Source organism: Myotis yumanensis, unplaced genomic scaffold (assembly GCF_028538775.1).
Source record: "Myotis yumanensis isolate MYYU_CA2020_CCGP unplaced genomic scaffold, mMyoYum1.0.hap1 SCAF_1, whole genome shotgun sequence".
Classification (NCBI taxonomy): domain Eukaryota; kingdom Metazoa; phylum Chordata; class Mammalia; order Chiroptera; family Vespertilionidae; genus Myotis; species Myotis yumanensis.
This window is the reverse complement of record NW_027223752.1, coordinates 33,120,868-33,140,191: the sequence shown is the minus strand read 5'-3', so window position 1 is coordinate 33,140,191 and position 19,324 is coordinate 33,120,868. Positions and strand designations below refer to the sequence as shown.

Sequence of the window (19,324 nt, the reverse complement as noted above, 5' to 3'; positions counted from 1 at the left end):
ACAAAAATCCTTTTGATTATGGAAATTTTCAAAATATATAAAAAAGTAGAAATAATAATATAATGAATTCCATGTATCCATCACCCAGCTTCAACAATGACTGACATGTGGCTGGTTCTGTTTCATCTTATCCCATTTTTTTCTTCCACCCCAAATTAGATTGCTTCAAAGCAAATCCCAGACAATATTTTTTCATTTAAGACAATTTGGAGCTTTGCTATGTTCTGAGCTATGTGCTGGTTATTATGGGGGATTCGAGAAATGTCATGACCTGTGCCTTCACAGATGTCACATGCAGAAAAGAGATGAAAACATATGATAAAGTAGCCAGTGTATGAGGTCATACATGTACAACTGGTTCTATTTCAAATGCTCAATAATTTACAAGTCAGTAGTTTAGAATCCTGAATGTACATACTTTATTGTTGAGAAAACATATACAAATTAAAATTTTTTGAGCATAAAGGTCACGCCTGAAGCAAAACTAAAAGGCAAATGATAAATATTATTAGCCTTAATGACAAAGGACTAATATTATATAAAGAACTCTCACAAACCAGAAAGAAAAAGAGTCTAGTGGAAAAGTGGGCAAGAGATATTAACAAACAGGTTACACAATAACAGATTGCCAATAAGGGAAAGTGAATGATGTCATTTTCCTTAGTAATGAAAGAAATACAAATAAAAATAATGATGTGTCACTTTGCTTGCCAGATTGGTAAAAATTGGAATCGGCTTGAATGAAAGGAGAAGGTGACCCCCACATTGTAGTTGGGAGAGTAAATTGGCACTGACTTTTGTGGCATAACTTTGCAGTATGGGTCAGAAGTCTTTAATTGTGCCCACATCTTAAACCTGAAATTCTACTTCTAGGAATTTATTCTAAGAAAATAATTAAAAATAAGTGCAAATATTTAGCCACAAGGATTTCCATCTAAGTTTTGCTTATAGTAGCAAAAATTTAGAAACAACCTAAATATCCATTAATAGCCCTAGCCAGTTTGGCTCAGTGGATAGAGTGTCAGCCTGCGGACTGAAAGGTCAAGAGCACCTACCTCCGTTGCAGGCTCCTCCCCAGCCTGGGCCCTGGTCAGGGCTTGTGCAGGAGGCAACCAATCGATGTGTTTCTCTCACATTGATATTTCTCTGTCTTTTCTTCTCTCTTCCACTCTCTCTAAAAATCAGTGGGAAAATATCCTCAGGTGAGGATTGAAAAAACAAAAATACTAAATATCCAATAATAGAGAATTGCTTAAACAAAACAAATGATGACATAGCCACACACTATGCAGCTAGTAAAATGGTGTGTTGCAAAGTTTTATTTTATATATGTGTATCTGTAAGTATGTTAGGGACTCAATTAATTAAAGAGAGAACTATTTTCATTTTTTTTTTCTAAATAGAAAAGTTACATGTACTTTGTAAAAAAAAATTCTGACAATACAGAAACACGTGAGGCAGGAAGGTAAAGCCCGTGATTTCATCTTCCTGAAATAGGGACAATGAAGTCTATAACCCTCTAGATTTATTTTCGTTGTGAGTACTTATTATTTAGGAAAGAAATGGTATAATAGCATATATCATATATAACACTTTCTTAAACTAATTATATTGTAGGCCTATTTCCAGGTTAATTGCATGTAATGCTACCTCGTTTTTAAAATGGCTGCCTTGTATTTCCTTGTATGAATGTACCATGAATCCTGGAAATCTGGGGATAAATATTTGCAAGGTGAATATTGAGTCAAAAGGGCATTCACTTTTTTAATTATTATATATTTTTATTGATTTTTTACAGAGAGGAAGGGAGAAGGATAGAGAGTCAGAAACATCGATGAGAGAGAAACATCGACCAGCTGCCTCCTGCACACCCCTCACTGGGGATGTGCCCGCAACCAAGGTACATGCCCTTGACTGGAATCGAACCTGGGACCTTTCAGTCCGCAGGCCGATGCTCTATCTACTGAGCCAAACCGGTTACAGCAGGGCATTCACTTTTTAAGGCATTTGATGCATGCTACCAGAATGCCTTCCATAGTGTTGAGCAGTGGTTGTTATCAAATACATGTCCAAGCCATTTTAACTTTTTGAGTAGATGGATTGTAGCTTTAATAATACTATAGAATATAAAACTCCATTCATAATGTTACTTCTATATGAAAAAGATGCGTTAGGATTCCCATCTTTGAGCTCCATGTCCCAGGAACAGTCTTTCTTGATATACTAGTAGATCTGTCTGGTACTAACCCTTTCCCCATTTTCACTTGTTCTAATCACTGTTCCTCCACCAATGCACACATATACATACTCTTTTATTTTCTGAAGTCTTTTTTTTTTGCACATAGGGGTCTGGGAAGCTGTACTTTCTTCTTCCTGATGCTATATTCTGAAGTTAGAAGCCCAAAGGAAATGTGTTGTGGCTTTTGGGCAAAGACAGTGGGCTCCCCTTGTCAGCATTCTATAGCTCTTACTGTTGTATTTGCCAAAACCTAGGGAATTACAGCCTATTTCCTAAGTGCCTGGGCTTGAGCTATGAGCAGGCTTTGATGTTCTTTTTTAGCTCCTCCTCCTCCTCCCCCCCCCCCCCCCCCCCCCGCCCCAGCCCCACAGAATAGAACTGCGCTTCCTGAAGTCACCCCTACAAGCCTGAGTTGTGTGACTAGCTTGCCCTAGAAACACCTGGGTTTACCATCTGGGCCTCCCTCTTCCAGATCCCCAGCAAGTACGGGAGGTATTGGTGACTGGCTTAGACTGTGAGCTTCTGTTGGCCTCAGCTGCTTAAACATAGACAGGCGGGACTGCTGAGCATCTTCATAGGGTGACAAGGATTTGTCCTATTTTTGATGAGCCTGGAGGTCCCAAAAGAGTCCAGAGGCTCAGAACACAGTACTAAGACCCTGGTTGCATCCATAAGCTGGAGTGTTCTGAGCTTCCCCAGCCCATGGCTCCCCCTAAACAAAGCCAGTCCTGTACGTTTCACTGGGCAGTACCCTGCATTAGGCTCCCTCAGCCTTCTGCGGCATGTACAATGCCAACTTTTATTTAAAAAAGCAGTCACACTGTTAAAAATCCAAGCCCATCCTTTATGTATCGATGGCATAATGGTCAATAGACCCACTGTTGGTGGGCAAGTGGTTGTTTTTTTTTCCTTTTTGTTAAGTGCTCAGTAAAAATATTAGATTTTTTTTTAATTTTATTTTTTTTAACAATGTGAACATCCACCATGCCCAGGGCATCTTACTATTTGATTTTCGTGTTTTTTTTTTTTTTTTTCATGGAATTGCTCTTGTTCCAATTAGATATTGCATGTGATAACTTACACGAAAATGCCCTCTATTTAGCACATAATTGCTGTTTGACAAATGTTAATTTTCTTCCCCTTAAGTTTTCAGGCCCCTCAACTGTAAAATGGGAGAGCTAGTTGAACCATATGGAGGCTGGCAAACTCTGACCCATGCAATGTATAAAGGGTCCAATTACTTTACATCTTTGCAAACACTTGTAATTATCTGTTTTCTTTATTATAGCCATCCTGTTAGCTGTGAAATGGTATCTCTCTCTTTTTAAAAAAATATATTTTTATTGATTTCAGAGAGGAAGGGAAAGGGAGAGAGATACAGGAACATCAATGATGAGAAAGAATCATTGATCGGCTGCCTCCTGCACACCCCCTTCTGGGGATTGAGCCCGCAACCTGGGCATGTGCCCTGACCAGGAATTGAACCATGACCTTCTGGTTCATAGGTCGATGATCAACCACTGAGCCACACTGGCCAGGCTGAAATGGCATCTCATTGTGTTTTTACTTTGCATTTCCCCAATGACTATTGATATTGAGCATCTTTTCATGTGCTTTTTGGTCATTTGTATATATTCTTTGGAGAAGTTTCTATTTAGATCTGCTCATTTAAAAAATTCAGTTATTTATCTTTATTGAGTTGTAAGAGTTCTTTTTATATTCTAGATGCAAGAATCTTATCAGACACATGGTTTACAAATATTTCCCCCATCATTGAGTTAATTTTTCATTTTCTTGATAACATCTTTTAATGCATAAAAGTTTTAATTTTAATGAAGTCCAATTTATCTACTTTTAAAAAACATTGCTTGTGCTCTTGGTGTCATATCTAAAAAAACATTCCCTAATCCAAGGTGGTAGAGATTTACTCCCGTGTTATCCTTTAAGAGTTTGATGGTTTTCACTTTTATATTTAGGTTGATCATCCATTTTCAGTTCACTTTTGTACACGGTGTGAGGTTTCGCATGTATATATCCAGCAATCCCAGGACTACCTATTGAAAAGACTGTTCCTTCCCCCCTTAAATTGTCACAGCTTCCTTATTGAAAATCCATTGACTCTATATGTGAGGGTTTCTTTCTGAACTTCAATTCTATTCCATGCATCGACATGTCTCTCCTTATGTCAGTGCCACCCTCTCTTTATTACCACAGCTTTGTAGTAACTTCTGAATCTTCCATTTCCTTTTTAAACACTTTAAAAAATTTTTAATTGATTTCAGAGAGGGAGAGAGAGATAGAAATGTAAATAATTCGAGAGAATTATTGATCGGTTGCTCCTACACACCCCCTACTGGTGATCCAGCCTGCAACCTGGACATGTGCCCTTGACCAGTATCGAACCTGGGACTGTTGAGTCCACAAGCTGATGCTCTATCCACTGAGCCAAACCAGCTAGGGCCATTTCCTTTTTAAATGAACAGTGGGGGGAGTGTTGTTCTGCACCCATGTGTGGGGTGAATGCCAGCTGCCATCACCAGGAGAGTGAGGAGATGGGGCCAGGAGCCTGAAGCCAGTGCTGTGTTTTTAGGCATTGTGACAAGTATCCATGTCCTTGGTTTGGTATTTCCAAGGGAAGGAAAAGCTTGCAAGTAGTAAAGTCAGGATTCAAACACAAGGGCCTGCTGCAGAGTTCTTAGTCCTAATCACTACTCTCTATGCCTCTCTAAAGGACATTGCATTAAAAAAAAAAATTTTTTTTTTATTGATTTCAGAGACTGGAAGGGAGAGAGAGAGATAGAAACATCAAAGATGAGAGAATGATCAATCAGCTGCCTCCTGCACGCCCCCTACTAGGGGTCTAGCCTGCAACCCAGGCTTGTGCCCTGACCTGGAGTCAAAGAGTGACCTCCTGGTTCATGGGTCGATGCTCAAGCACTCAGCCACACCAGCCGGGTGGACATTGCATCTTTTAAAGTGACATTGGCTATAGCATAGCTAAGGGTGACTCAGGTGAGTAGGTTTGGAAATTATGTCCCATGAGGAATATTGAAAAGAGCCAGAGATGGTTTGTTTGGAGACCAAAGGGATAAATGAGCATCTTCTTCAGACATTTGTCTGTGATGACAATAGCTTTTTACTGAATAGTCTCACGGAGCCAACTCAGGATTACTGAGTAAAATCCTATATAATAAAGAGTTAATATGCTAATTAGACTGAACAGCAGAATGACCGTCCAGATGACCTTCTGGACGAAGCTGGGGCTGCGAGGGCTGAGCCCCTTGCACGAATTTCGTGCATCGGGCCTCTAGTATATATATAATGACTCAGATTCTGACTCAAAATAGGGAAGAACTTTTTACAAGTAGAGCAATTCACAGATGGAAGGTCTGAACCAGAGAACTTAACTGGGAAATGGGTGAGCAGGGACTGAAGGATGTTGAGCAGGGGTGCCGTGGGGGTGGGGAGGGAGTGCCACTGCATTGGGAAGGAGCTTAAATTAAAGACTCCTGGGAAGTAACTCATACACTTTTTAGGATTTTATGAGACAATAGCTAATGTTCAACCAGGTGGGTAGGTACACAGTAGGCCCACAGCAAGCACTTGCTCAGGGACCTTCCAGGCAGAACCATTAATACCCACACTTAGGGCCATTGCCACACCACTCTGTGTGCATGTAACACACCAGGAGGTGACCCTGCAGGCCAGTCAACTAAACTACTTTGCAAAATTAAAGGGGTCAGATTTTTTTTGCCAGGTCAAAGTAGAGAAAGGTAACAGGGACACAGGAGGGAGTTATGAAGGCAGAAAAGTTAAAGTAAAAGTGAAGTCAGACATGGGAAGAGGAAGAGCTCCCACTCCTGCAGACCCAGGACTGGCCAGACCCTCACACTTCAGATCTAAGCAAAGCTCCTACACAGGAGGGACTCTTAATGGGCATTTTAAAACATAAAAGCATATTTGACTCCCCCCTCCCCCCACCCCCTGCGCCACCAAATGGAAATAAAAGTGAATGAACCAGATACCATATTTGCTGTTTACAAAACCTTGGCTATTCTAAACACCAAACGAAGGTCAGGAGTCAAGAAAATAAAGCTTTTTGAGTCCCTGAAGCCCTAACACCCAGGTTCTAAATATATTTTAGATGTGTGTTGGGGGGACAGTGTTCATTCATACTTTTTTGGGGGAAAAGGTCTTCATCATATACTTGAAAGTGTGGTATTAACACTGACAAATTGCGTACTAATTTGTAAATTTGTACCTTACTCCTAAGCAGCAAAAGTTCAATTTAGAGAGGGTTGTAGAATCATATAACTTTTGGGTTAAAGGGGACTTCAGAGGTTCCTGGTTCATCTTCTCCTTCCTCTCCCTGTCCTGCCCCAATCCAGGGCTCAGGTTCCACTGACAATTTCTCAAGAAGCAGTCATCTAACTTTTCCTTGATTGCCACCAGAGACAGGAAGCTCATCACCACCAATGACAACATACATAATGTATTTGGGGACAATTTAGTTGGAAAGTCCTTCTCTACAATGACTTGAGAGCTGTCTTCCTATAATTTCCAACAAATGACCTCAGTTCTAGCTGTGGGACTTATAGAACCCACAGAAATCCCACTTTCCACAGAAAGATTTGAAAACAGACACCATTATGTCCTCTGAAATTCTATCTTTTAGCCAACAAATATTTCTTTTTGTCCTGGCATAAATCCTTAGTTCTATCACTCATTCCCATGTCATAGGGACTTATTTAGGTCTCTCTTTCCTTCTGGCCTTTTTTTTTCTGAATTCAATATAGAGTGTCCTTCCCTAAACTGGACACAAGATTTTGGATGTGGTCATAATCGGCCTGGGGAAGAATAGACTGCCTCATTCTAAACACACCACTTCTAACGAATATGGTGTTGGCAGCCACATTACACCATCATCTCATAAAAAACACAATCCACAAAGAATCCCTTATTTAGGAGGATTTGAAATTGAAGGGTTATCTTCCTTCCTGCATCTCCTCCATTAAATTCTGGAGGATGAGGTAAACACTGTAAAAGGAAAACCCCTCATTCCTTCGCAGACTGCCCTCTCTAGACCTGGCATAGAGCAGGGGACAGTGTCTACAGCCCACAGACCAGCTGTGCTTTGAAGCTTCGGCCTCCAATCCTCCCTGCACAAAGGAAGGGGAAAGGTATGCTGAGAGCAGACTCTAGACCTGACACTACTTCAGATGCTTTATGCAGTGTGGGCAAAAGCAGGTTTACAGTTGTGAGCAGCAAAATGGTCTTTTCTTGTGTTATTTATTAATTATTATATTCCATACGAACAACTCTAAACCCACTTTTGCCCCACCCTGTATATCTTGTCTCATTTTGTCTTCTCAATGACCTTCAAGGTGGGCGTCATTAGCCTTATTTCATAGATAGGCTCAGAGAGGTTATATGACTTTATCAAAGTCACACAGCTTGTAGGCGAGATCGGTTCTTTGGGCTCCAAAGCTATGTTTTTCTTTCTGCATCTTGTTGCTTCTGAGCCAAACCTGACTGAAGATGAGGAGGTCATTGCTGGATTACCTTTTTCAAACTGAGGCAAAAAGCATGCTCGTGCTCGGCAGACCAAAAGGGTTCCCCATCCCTTCCTCTGCCTCACCCCTTCTCACCACTCCAGACTCTCCTCCACGTGTGAAATCATCCAGAAAACACAATGCTGCAACCACCAGATCCGTGAATGAAAAGACCATATGCCATCAAAACACCCGGAATAGAAGAACTTCAGAAAGAAGGATGGTCACAAGGTCCTTGTTCGCACATTCCCACCTAGAAAATTTTGTACTTACTTCTTGAGTATTTCATGATCATTGCCAGAAAGGGTGGCATGAGAAGTTTCCTTTAAAACAGCGATTCTTGAAGGGTGGTCTCCAGGCCAGCAGCCATGCCATCACCTGGGAACTTGTTAGAATGTAGATTCCCTGGCCGACCCCAGACCTAATGAACCCAGAAACTCTGTGGGCGGGGCCCAGCCATCTGTCTTCATAAGCTCTCCAGGTAATAAGCAATGCTCTCCTGGAGCTGCTGATGGAGAAAGATGTTCTGGGGGTACAAGTAGCAACCTCAGCTGGCCTGGAGACTTGGTCTTCCAGGCAGGGCTAGGACACCCTGGAACACACAGTTTCTCAGAGGTTCTGTAGGGAATGCCGACAAAACGAAAATGGGGCTGCCCAGAAGCAAAGCACTCAGTGGGACCAACCCAGCAAGAGCCTTAACTTTCACTGTGCATTCGCGTAATCCGAAGAATCTGCTAATTGATTTGGAGCAACTGGCAGATTAAAAATAAAAAGGCAGCCTCATACTCTCACCACCAAAAGAGACCAATATCTGCTTGCCTTCTGCTTTTAGTTTAACTTGTTCCTCTGGGAAATGTTCAGGTACATGATAGTCGACATTTCATCCCAAGTTCGGTAGTTGCTACCAAGGATGTTGAACTGAGCCTGTCTCTTTGCATATGGTTCACATTTTCTGTTTTCCAAAAGAGGCACAAAGAAATAGAGCGGGGGAACAAAACCACCAGGCGAGGGGAGGAGGCGCTGTGCCTCGGAGGGGACCCCAGTAGTCAGTGAAGGTCTGGGGCAGTTCAAGATGGATTTCCTCACAGATATAGAGCTTGAGAAAGCCTTATGAAAACGGGGGTGCGGACTTGCTGAAGGGAAATTGTTTCGAGAGAGCCTGCTCCCCGGACTGTAAAAAAGTAGGGCTGGGAGAAGCAAAGAAATACAGCAACGCCCTGCACTTCATTCTATTGCCTTTTTAAAAATAAATGTATAAAGCAAGTTTCAGAGAACACTAGTACCATGAAATGTGCCCCCCACAAAATTAAGGGGGGCCCACAGTGAAGTAAGGTTAGGCACTGCTGCAAACCATCTCGTCCTCTGAGAGCTAAGTCTTGGATCGATTTAAGGCTCTGAGACGTTCTGCAGTCGAGACCTCTTTTCATTTCAGTTGACTCAATATTTCCGAAGTTATTTGGCTAGAGAAGCTCCACATCCTCAACGATTCCTAGCCACACCCCACAGGACACCAGCTGCATTCATCACTTACCCAAGTGGCCAAGCGAAGGTGTCAGGAGCAGAGGAGAAAAGTGGGCACATGCAGGAGAGGCTGGTCTAAGGGAGCAGTGGACCCTTCACATGAGGGGAAGCAAAAGTCCAGCGACGGAGATGAACTGTGGGATGTGAGGTCCGACCCCTGTCAGAGAACCACCCCAGGAATAACCAAGGAAAGCAGGCCGGCCATTGCGCACAGCGGAGGCCCCCACGCAGTTCCCCAAATTACTCCAGGAAATTCTCCTCACTCAGAATAAAGCAAAAGGCTCTTTCAGCTGCTTCCTGACCAGTTATCCCATATCTTCCTCCTCCCTCCGAAAGAGTGCCATTTGCTGGGGAATTGAGACACAGTTCCCTCTGACACCAGCACACCTGCCACAACGAGGTGCTGGCCCTCAGGCTACCTCTCTGTCTCTGGTTTCCTTGTTTGTAAAATGTTTGGGTTAGACAGGTGAATGCTAAGGTTTTCTCCAGCTCTATCCATTCTCGTATTTTACAAGAGGTTGGAGATCGGGATTCAAATTCCTATGCTGCTATGAACTAGCTGTGACATTTGAACACGCACCCTCCACTCGCTGTGCCTCCTATGAAAGACGTGCACCCAGGGTGACTGAGGCCCGAATGAGAGAACGCAGAGATGACGGGTGGTGATGGAAAACCGCTGGAAAGTGGAAGGTGGTGATCTCCATGTGGGTGTGGCACCTGTGGTGATCGCTGTCTCCTCTGTCCTTCTCGGTGCTTTCCTCCATCCACCCCCCTACCTGCTCGATCCTGTGAGCAGGTGTTTGCCTGCTCTTCTCTACTCATCACCCACTCAACTGCATTTGTTGGGAGTGCCAGCCTCTCACATTCTGCCAGTGTCCAGGAGCTGGGCTAATGTTGAAGATTAACAGGCCTAAAATAATTTCAAATTTAGTCATAATTTAAATAGAGGTTGACTTGCAATATACCACTGGGCTATTTATATAAAGGACTTCAAGCCACAATCTTTCTATTTTTTTTATTAGAGAGAGAGAGAAAGAGAGAGATGCCTTTTCACTTACGTATGCATGTATTGGTTAATCGAACCTGCAACCTTGCTGTATTGGAATGACACTCTAACCAACTGAGCACCGATCAGGGCCAAACCAAAAATCTTTAAGTATATGAGTCAGAGATGAAATTTTCTTATCTAAGAACACACTGTTTTTTGTTTTTTTTGTGTGTGTGTGTGTTTTTTACTATTTTTATTGAATTTAGAGAGAGAGGAAGGGAGAGGGAGAGAGAGAGATAGAAACTTCAACAATGAGAGAATCATGGATCGGCTGCCCCCTGTACACCTCATACTGGGGATTGAGCCCACAACCTGGGCATGTGCCCTGACCAGGAATCAAATCTGTGACTTTTTGGTTCACTGAACCACACCAGCTGGGCAGAACACACTTTTAAAGTACTTTTAGGAATGCTAGTTACACTCAACAGTATAGTTAAGCAGAGAGTAACCTCACGTAGACCGATGTACAAACACATTAGTCTCTTACGGAAGGACCCACCAGTTGACATTTCAGCCTTCCCGGGATGCTCCAGAATGGGTAGGAGCAAAGTCCATGGTTTGTACCTGTACCTCTGGGGCCAGAACAATCCTGAGTTTTGAGAACTGCACAGTGGATACTAGAAATGGCCAATTAATTACCTTGTCGATTCCTCTTGGGCTATGCTTTTGCCACAGATTGATCTGTGAGTTGATTAATTTGAGGCTGGGGGTAGGGGAGGTAGAATGAAGAATAAATAATTTATTAATTCAAAAGAATAGATACGTTTGCAAAGAAAGAGGCTAAACGAGGTAGAACCTACATCTTGATGTATGTGTAAACCATCAATTGTATAGACTTGATATCCTGAATTTTTCTGCAAGAAGCCTTACTTCTCTCCTCTGAGTGTAATGAAACTGTTGCTATAGGAAAACAAACTTCCCCTTGCTCCATCGAAACGTCTTCAAACTTTTTGCTGATTCCAGACTGCCCCCTCCATGTGCCTGGTCAGAATAGGGTGTTTTTTGGTGGTTCCCACCCGAGAATCCGATTGTGCCCTTTTTGAGTGTATAGATAGTTTGCTGATGCCCAGCTGGCATGGCTCAGTGGTTGAGCGTCAACCTATGAACTAGGAGGTTGCAGTTCAATTCCCCATCAGGGCACATGCCTGGGTTGTGGGCTCAGTCCCCAGTAGGGGGTGTGTAGGAGGCAGCCAATCAGTGATTCTCATTATTGATGTTTCTCTCTCTCCCTCTTAAAAAAAAAAAAGTTTGCTGAAAAAGAGCACAATGATAATAAATAGTGTAGCTTGATTGGGTACTTAACCGTGTGATCTAAGTGCTTTATTTTCATTATCTAATTTAATTCTATCAGCAGTGGCACCGGGTAGGCTTTATTAGCTCCCCTTTTAAAATAGCCTTGGGCCCTAACCAGTTTGGCTCAGTGAATAGAGCATCGGCCTGCAGACTGAAGGGTCCCAGGTTCGATTCCAGTCAAGGGCATGCGCCTTGGTTGCGGGCACATCCCCAGTTGGGGGTGTGCAGGAGGCAGCTGATTGCTGTTTCTCTCTCATTGATGTTTCTGATTCTCTATCCCTCTCCCTTCCTCTTGGTAAAAATCAATAAAATATATTTTAAAAAAATAAAATATAAAAATAAAATAGCCTCGGACAGTCTGAGGCTGGCTTTGACTAAGAACCTTTTCGAGGCTGCAGATGGTTGGAAGTTTCAGTGGTTAAGTGGGAGCTGATGTGTTAAGGAAGGTGGGCTGAAGTCTGACTTTGTGACCATTGCTTCCGGTCTTCATTTAAATCTTTTCTTCAAGATGACATCTTGCAAACTCCCCAACATCTTACAAACACCCTCTTGATTGAGAATCATGGGTTAATTCACTTGGGGCTCTTTCAGCACAGGGGAGTGACCTTGTCCACTGCCCCTGCCCCACAGCATACCTGGGGCAGGTGAGCCCATTTCTGTGTGCTCCAGGCCTCAGAGGCAACAATTCCTTACTTAGTTCCAGTTTTCTAGGACTTGGAAGTAGCTCCCAGCCTGAGGATTTCGTGATTTGGAGTCTATTCCTTGGAGCCAAGGAAAATGCTGAGGGCCTGGGGGAGAAAGGGGCTGTGTTTGGGCCTATGGGCCTGGCTGGGGGTTGGGAGGCGGTGTCCATGTGTCCTTGGAGAGACAATGGGCATATCAGTGAGCATGTAGCCCTTGGGACCCGCTGAGCCCAGAGGTCAGATTATATCCCTTGAAACAAAGCTTTGGGCTTAAGCTCTTACCCATTTAGTTCTGAGCCCACTAGCCTTGGGTGGGATGCTGCACGTCTGGGGGGAGGGGGCTTCCACCCAGCGGTTCTCTGCAGCTGGACCACAGTGCTCAGTGTAGCAGGCAGCACTGGGCCAAAGGCACAGCCTCGGGTGTTGGACTTGGGCAGGACTGTCCTCAAGGAGAGGGAGGCAGCCTTGACCATGGGAGCCAAGGGGCCTGGGAGTGAGTCAGTGTGGCTGCCCAGCCCCGGAGACAGGTTTCCCTTGAGGTGATTATTGGCCAAGGAGGAGAACGCAGCCAGCCAGGCCTTATTAAAATTGTTAGTGGCGAGGAATCGTCTCTAGGAACTATCCCCTGCAGGGCTGACAGAGTCCGAAGCGGTAAAATCCAAGTTTCCACCGCGTTTCCCACCCAAGCTTCGCGAGCTCTGGCGTAGGAGGAGGCCGGCTTGCCAGGTGTTCCTGACGCAGCTGAGAGCAATCATTGCCACAGCCACCCTGCCTCAGCCATCACCCACGCCAGGCACTGGGCTCACACTGTTTGCGCTGCTCTCCAGAGCCTTCCAGGTTTGGCGTTGTCACCCCCATTTTATAGATGGGACTAAAGAGCTAAGTTTGTAACTGGCTGGACCAGGCTTCAAACTTGGTTCTGTCTGGGTTTCTTTCCATTCCACCATTACGCCTCCTCAGAAGGTAGCACTGGCCCAACCCAAGATGTTGATCCTGAGAGAGCATCTGGGCAGCAGCCATGGGCATGGGATTGGCTCCAGGAGATGAGGTGGGAGTGGAGCGTGGCACTGGGTGAAGGCCTTGGCTCGGATTGTTTCCTTGCATGGACAGGAGAGGTGAATGCCTCGTTTAAACACAGAATCATACTGGTAGGAACAGGATGCCCTCCATCTTGTTCTTGTCCTGATTTCTGGGGGTAGGTCCATAGGGAAACGACTAGCCTTGGGGGAAACTACGGTGTTTGGGATCCACACAAAAGCAGAGGTCTTTCTGTGGCTTTCCTGACTTACTGATGCCGGCCTTCGAATCTCCTTTACCTCTGTGCCCCTCGTAGACCTCAGCACTCAGGTTGTATGCTATTACTGTCTCCCCTCAGTTTCAGCATGTCCTTGATCCCAGGAGGCACACTTTTTCATACTTTAATATCTGTGCAAATTGGCACATCTTGTGAATGAGGTCTACATTTGATGTGGTGGGCCTGTTTAAATTGATGTTGCATTTTTTAGAATCGATGGAGACCAAGACTGAGTAAATACGATAATTCATGCACTTGTTCAACTCATCAAATGCCTACAGTAAAAGCCAGGCATTATGCTAGATGCTTAGCATATAGAAATAACCTTTTGTAGTCCCTTGCCTTTGGGAGGTCACAGTAAAGGGAGGAAATAGACTAGATAGAGCAACAGTTATAGTTCATTGTGACAAGGGCTCAGAATTTGGGAGACCAAGGTGTGTGGAGGATCAAAGGAAGGAGGGAGGAGAGGTGAGGGAGGCTGGGACCACTTTGCAGAGAAGGTGTGTCACAAAGGAGGTGGGAATCCGAAGGGATTAGAAGTGGGCTGGGCATGGGTTATAGAATGGTATTCTGGAAAGATTGAATTGTTGGAGCAGACAAAGTTCAAAATCATGAGAAACTTGGACGTGCTTGCAAGTTTGGGTTTGTTGTGGCTGGAATGGAGTGTGTGTGGAGACATGGGTGTAAAATGAGGCTGTGGGAATAGGAAGGAGGCAGATCATGGAGGACCTCGAGTGCCACCCAAATTTGCTTTGAGGTCCTGCACGATCACGAGCTTAATCTCCACCCTGAGTCTAGCAAGTCATCTGGGGGTTTTAAGGAGGGGAGTGGCTCCCTGATCTGTGTTTAGGAAGTTGTGTAGAAAGCAGACGGGAAGAGGATGGCAGGTAAGGTGAGGTGGATAGAGTGGCAGCTATCGGCAGAGAAAGAAGAGTTACCCCCAATGAAGCAAAGCCTTTTTCATTTACTATTTCCAGGCAGGGTGGAGGCTTGAGCCCTGGTGCAGAGGGACAGCTAGAACCTGCAGGCACAAGTGACCTGTTCTTGCCTTAACCCCGTCACGTGTGCCCTTGTCTCGGGAGAGCCACCTCATCAGCAGGCAGCTGACTATAAGAAGGGATGCTGGGAAAAGCTGGAAAGACAAGAAAAGCTTAGCACCACCTCTGCTTGTTAAACAAGGGTCACATCAACCTACAATGGGGACATCTAACCTGTATTTGCCAAATTAGTTCACCAATCAGACTTTTTTACAGTTGGATGGGAGTGTATGCCAATGCTTGGGGGAAAAATGTGTGGGTATTGGTGAGAACCATCACAGGAAACACATATTGGATCTAAGATAGTGTTAGAAGTCATAAGAAAGAAGTAGATAAGTTTCCATGGCTGTACATGGGAGTCATGCAGAAAACATAATGTTGTTGGCTGACGAGCCCACTCTGGGGACAGATGCTGGGGTGAGAGGTGGAAGGAGCTCACCCACCATACTGGGGATGCTTTCGAAGGGGTAAGAGATGGCTGTTGATATTGTGCCCCAAGACTCACAGTTCTTCCCCTTTGACTTTTTCGTACAGGTGCAGTGCCACACTTACACGGGGTACTGCTGGTGTGTCACCCCAGATGGGAAGCCCATCAGTGGTTCTTCTGTGCAGAATAAAACTCCTGTATGTTCAGGTACCGTAGGGAGGGGCGGGAAGAAAGAAAAGGGTTGGAGAGAGACCTCTTGGCTGTCCCCTGAATTCTGTAGGGGAATATTTGAAAGATTGGTGGTGGTTATCAGCCATCCCCAGGTGAGAGAGGGTCCCACTTGAACATGCACTTGCTCTTAGTCAGCCGGGTGGCAGAGTCAGTATATACCTGTATGCATATATTTATTATTGTAAGTGTAGGTTTCTGGTTCAAGGCTCTTCTCCCCAAATGTTGGCTGTAACCCCTAGAGCACGGCATATACATTTTTAGCTCGAATGCTCTGGCTGCTAGTGGCCCTGGGAGCACTTGTTTGAGGTGGATTTCAAGGCTGCATGGGAATGCAACAATAAAGACCATGATGATTCATTAGTGATAGTTGCCATGAGCACAGGAGAGGAGAGTGGTGGCCTATGCACCATAGGTGTGCCACCCCTGAACAATGTAATGTAGAGCGATGGAGAACTCTTATCACAGTGGCCCTCACACCTGGCTGCCCTCGGCGGTGCCTGGGGGACAAAAAAGAACCCAGGTGTTGAGGCCCCTCCTGTATATTCTCACCCAGCAGGTCTGCAGTGAGACCTGGAGTCCACATGTGTATGAAGCTTCTCGGATGGTTCTGATGAGTAGACCAGTTAGGGCACCACGGCTTTATAGTGACCCTCTAGGTCAGTCCATGGCAAAAATTAAGTCCTTTCTATTTCCAACTTGATAAGCATAGGGAAATTTTGCTCTTAGGTTAGCTTCAGGGGACTGTGGACTATGGATTTACACAAGCCCCACACTTTCACCTTCCATGAAGATGAGAGTTTCTCCCTTAATTCACTATGCCACTCAGCCTTCATTAAAAAATACAAAACCCTATCCCACCATCTGCTGCTTCATATTTCTAAATAGCTATGTGTATGAGGTTTTATGTATTTACTTATCTTAATTTTGAAGTGCAAGCAAAGGATGAAACATTATTCTAATACCTATGGGAGATCCCAAAGGCTAGCAGTTCTGCTATCCTAACATTTTCCTTTTTTTTCCACAAAATTTATTCATTTTTCTTCTGGCCCTGCTATGTAAAGGGAGAAGTGAGTGGGAAGGGCAGTAAGTATCTACATTAGGAAACCAAGACTTTCAGGCCAAAAAGGGAAGTTTATTTTTGGTTTACATGGAAACTGGAAACCTAAATTGGGTTGTTGTGGGAGGGGGCAGGAATGAGCCCTCCTTGCAGATGACCTGGAAAGTTCCATTGAAAGCAAACAAATGCACTAGAAGCAAGTCATGCAGGGTAAGATAATTGAATTCTCACAAAATCAGTGCCTGGAAAAAGGGTATGATATAGACTGCAAAAATATGGGTTCTTTCTTTTCCTTTGGCGTGGGACATCCACAGATGCCTTTCTGTGGATAAGCTGGCTGTGCCCTGCCTGTGTGGTGGGTTTTGTGGAAAAGACAGGTGCCACATGGTCAGAACCAAAGGATGGGTGCATATGGCATCCTAGCATCTGCAGGGCAAAGTGTTTGGCCAAACTCACACACTACCATCTCCTTAAGGAACAGCCTGCTGCGTCTAGAAAATTGTTTCCATGCCTCAGACTATTTTGGCCCATTCAGGACAATTGGGCCAACAATTTTCTACTTAATGCAGATGGAAAATCGCCGATTTCCTGCCCTAACCAGCAAGGGATGTCAATCATTGCATTTGCAGTAAGAGGGGGTTTCTTTTCGGTTGGTCCTACTGAATAGCTATGGCTCAGAACATGGGGCCAGTGGGGGAGATGGGGAGTGGAGGCGAGGGGCAGTCATTGGAATGTTCAATAAGGGAGAAGTCTGGTTACAACTATTGTCAGGGAACCTGGAAATCATGGTTCATCTCAACAGTGCTGTGATATCAGTGACATTGACATTAAACAAACCCCACTCAACATGTATGTATGTACTAACTGTGTATATAATGTCCCTAGATGTGTATACGATATATATACACTTAACCATATGCTCATAACATCAGGCTGTGCCAACACTATGAAAGGAACCAACCGCGATGCATTCTGAATGTCTGTGTTTCTGTTTCCCCCCTCACCCAAGGTTCAGTCACCGACAAGCCCTTGAGCCAGGGTAACTCAGGAAGGAAAGGTGAGTAGAGTTTTATGCTTTATCTAAATGTTTGCTCCTAAAGCCAGTCCAAGCAAGAATTCTTGGACAAGATGGATGGAGCTGGGGTGAGAGCTAAAGGTGCCCTGCAGAAAATATCCATTCTTATTCTGTGTTTCCTCCCAGAAGCACCGAGGTGAGTAAGGCTCATCGGTGGTGGGGACCAAGCTCCCAGGATTTCTGGGGGAGGTGAGCGAGTGCAGGCCACAGAGCCGGGAGGGACCCTGAGAATCTTGGTTCCTAGGAGGTTCAGTCAATCAGTGTCGCCAGCATTAAACAAGAAGGATAATGAAAGTACTAGTAGGCGTGCTCAAGTCTGCCCTGACTCTCTTATTTTGGAAACCCATGAGCATTATTTCCCTCACTGCTTCTCAATAACTATTCCAGCTCCTCCAGTTTCTCTTCACTAAGACTAGGCTGGCTTCATGGGCTTGCCCCCCGTGCATTGGTTGTCATAAAATTCTCAACTATTTTGTCTTTGAACTTGTGCTTTTAAGTGCGGAAAGTCGACGGGACAATGACACGTGCGTGTGAGCAGCAGTACATGCAGTTGCATGTCTGCTGTGGATCCTTGGTCCCATGTGCACGTAGCTTTTGTGATGCATGCTTTTATAGTACGCTCAAAAATTTAATTCTTCTTTACCTACAGCAACATCAAATAGCAAATTAAAAACACCATGGCAAGCCGAGAGAGACTATGGAAGAGAGGATACAACTTTACTTTTAGTCTCTTTAATGACACTTTCCCCTGCTTTTTGAACAGAAGGCCTGTCGTTTTCACTGTGTACCGGGCTCTACAAATTATATATACCCCGATTAAGGCATTTGTCTGAATGCTCTTTAGGGGTCCAGCTGCCATGAGGAGCAGGTCCCCTGGGTATGCGGACCATAATTTCCGGTGTGGCAGACACTAAGATCACCGCTGCTCACCTCCAGGATGACATACAAGCACACGAAGAGTTGTGGTTGCATAGAAAATAACTCTCAATTTCATTGCATGAGTGAGAAATCCAGAATCCCCATTTTCAGGTAAAACCCAGACAAGGGACCTTGGCTGAGTTTGAGGCTTCCCACCTGAATCTGGGCCTTGGGAACTTCATGCTCATAAGACCCACGTGCTAGTTGGCACACGCTGTCACAGGGAGACCAAGGTGAGTCCCTAGGCCAGGGGTGGGCAAACTTTTTGCCTCGAGGGCCACAATGGGTTCTTAAACTGGACCGGAGGGCCGGAACAAAAGCATGGATGGAGTGTTTGTGTGAACTAATATAAATTCAAAGCAAACATCATTACATAAAAGGGTACGGTCTTTTTTTTTTTTAGTTTTATTCATTTCAAACGGGCCGGATCCGGCCCGAGGGCTGTAGTTTGCCCATGGCTGCCCTAGCCCCTGCTCCAGGCACTTACTGAATAGAGAGGGGAGGAGGAGGCCAGGTCACCCTTCCTGAATGTAGGAGATGAGTGTCCGGAGAACCTGCTGCCTAGTTGCAGGTGCTCCAAGAAGATGTGGGAGTAGGGCATGGTGACACCACCACCCACTGCAAAACATGGACCAACGGACTAGATGGGCTGCTCCTATTCCTGTGAGCAGGAATGAGTAAGTGGGTGAAAAAAAGAGAGCAAGTGCCTTCCCAGGTCTTCCTGGGAACAGCGGAGACAGCTGTGAGTGTGGGTGGTTCCTTCCCGTGGGAGAGAAACATGGCCGTTTCTGCAAAGAGCTGGAATCATCCATTCTGTGAATGGCGTGTATCTACGATGTATTGGGGCTGGAAAAGAAAGCTGCCTTCAGTGTTGCTTGTTACAACAGGAGTCTTCAGAACATGCGCTTTATTTCTGGGCATGAGGTCCTGGTAGTAGAAAAAAAAAGGC

The 19,324-nt window shown here is 44.8% G+C and overlaps 1 protein-coding gene across 5 annotated transcripts in view; it reads left to right on the top strand.

Moving 5' to 3' along the window:
• SMOC1 (SPARC related modular calcium binding 1) overlaps positions 1-19,324 on the top strand; it is a 135,082-nt gene that overhangs the window by 67,988 nt on the left and 47,770 nt on the right. For all 5 annotated transcript variants that reach the window (XM_070417411.1, XM_070417430.1, XM_070417419.1 and 2 more), the window contains exons 4-5: positions 15,202-15,301; positions 17,392-17,439. In XM_070417411.1, the coding sequence (XP_070273512.1) occupies positions 15,202-15,301; positions 17,392-17,439 (148 nt within the window). The remainder of the gene's footprint in view (positions 1-15,201; positions 15,302-17,391; positions 17,440-19,324) is intronic.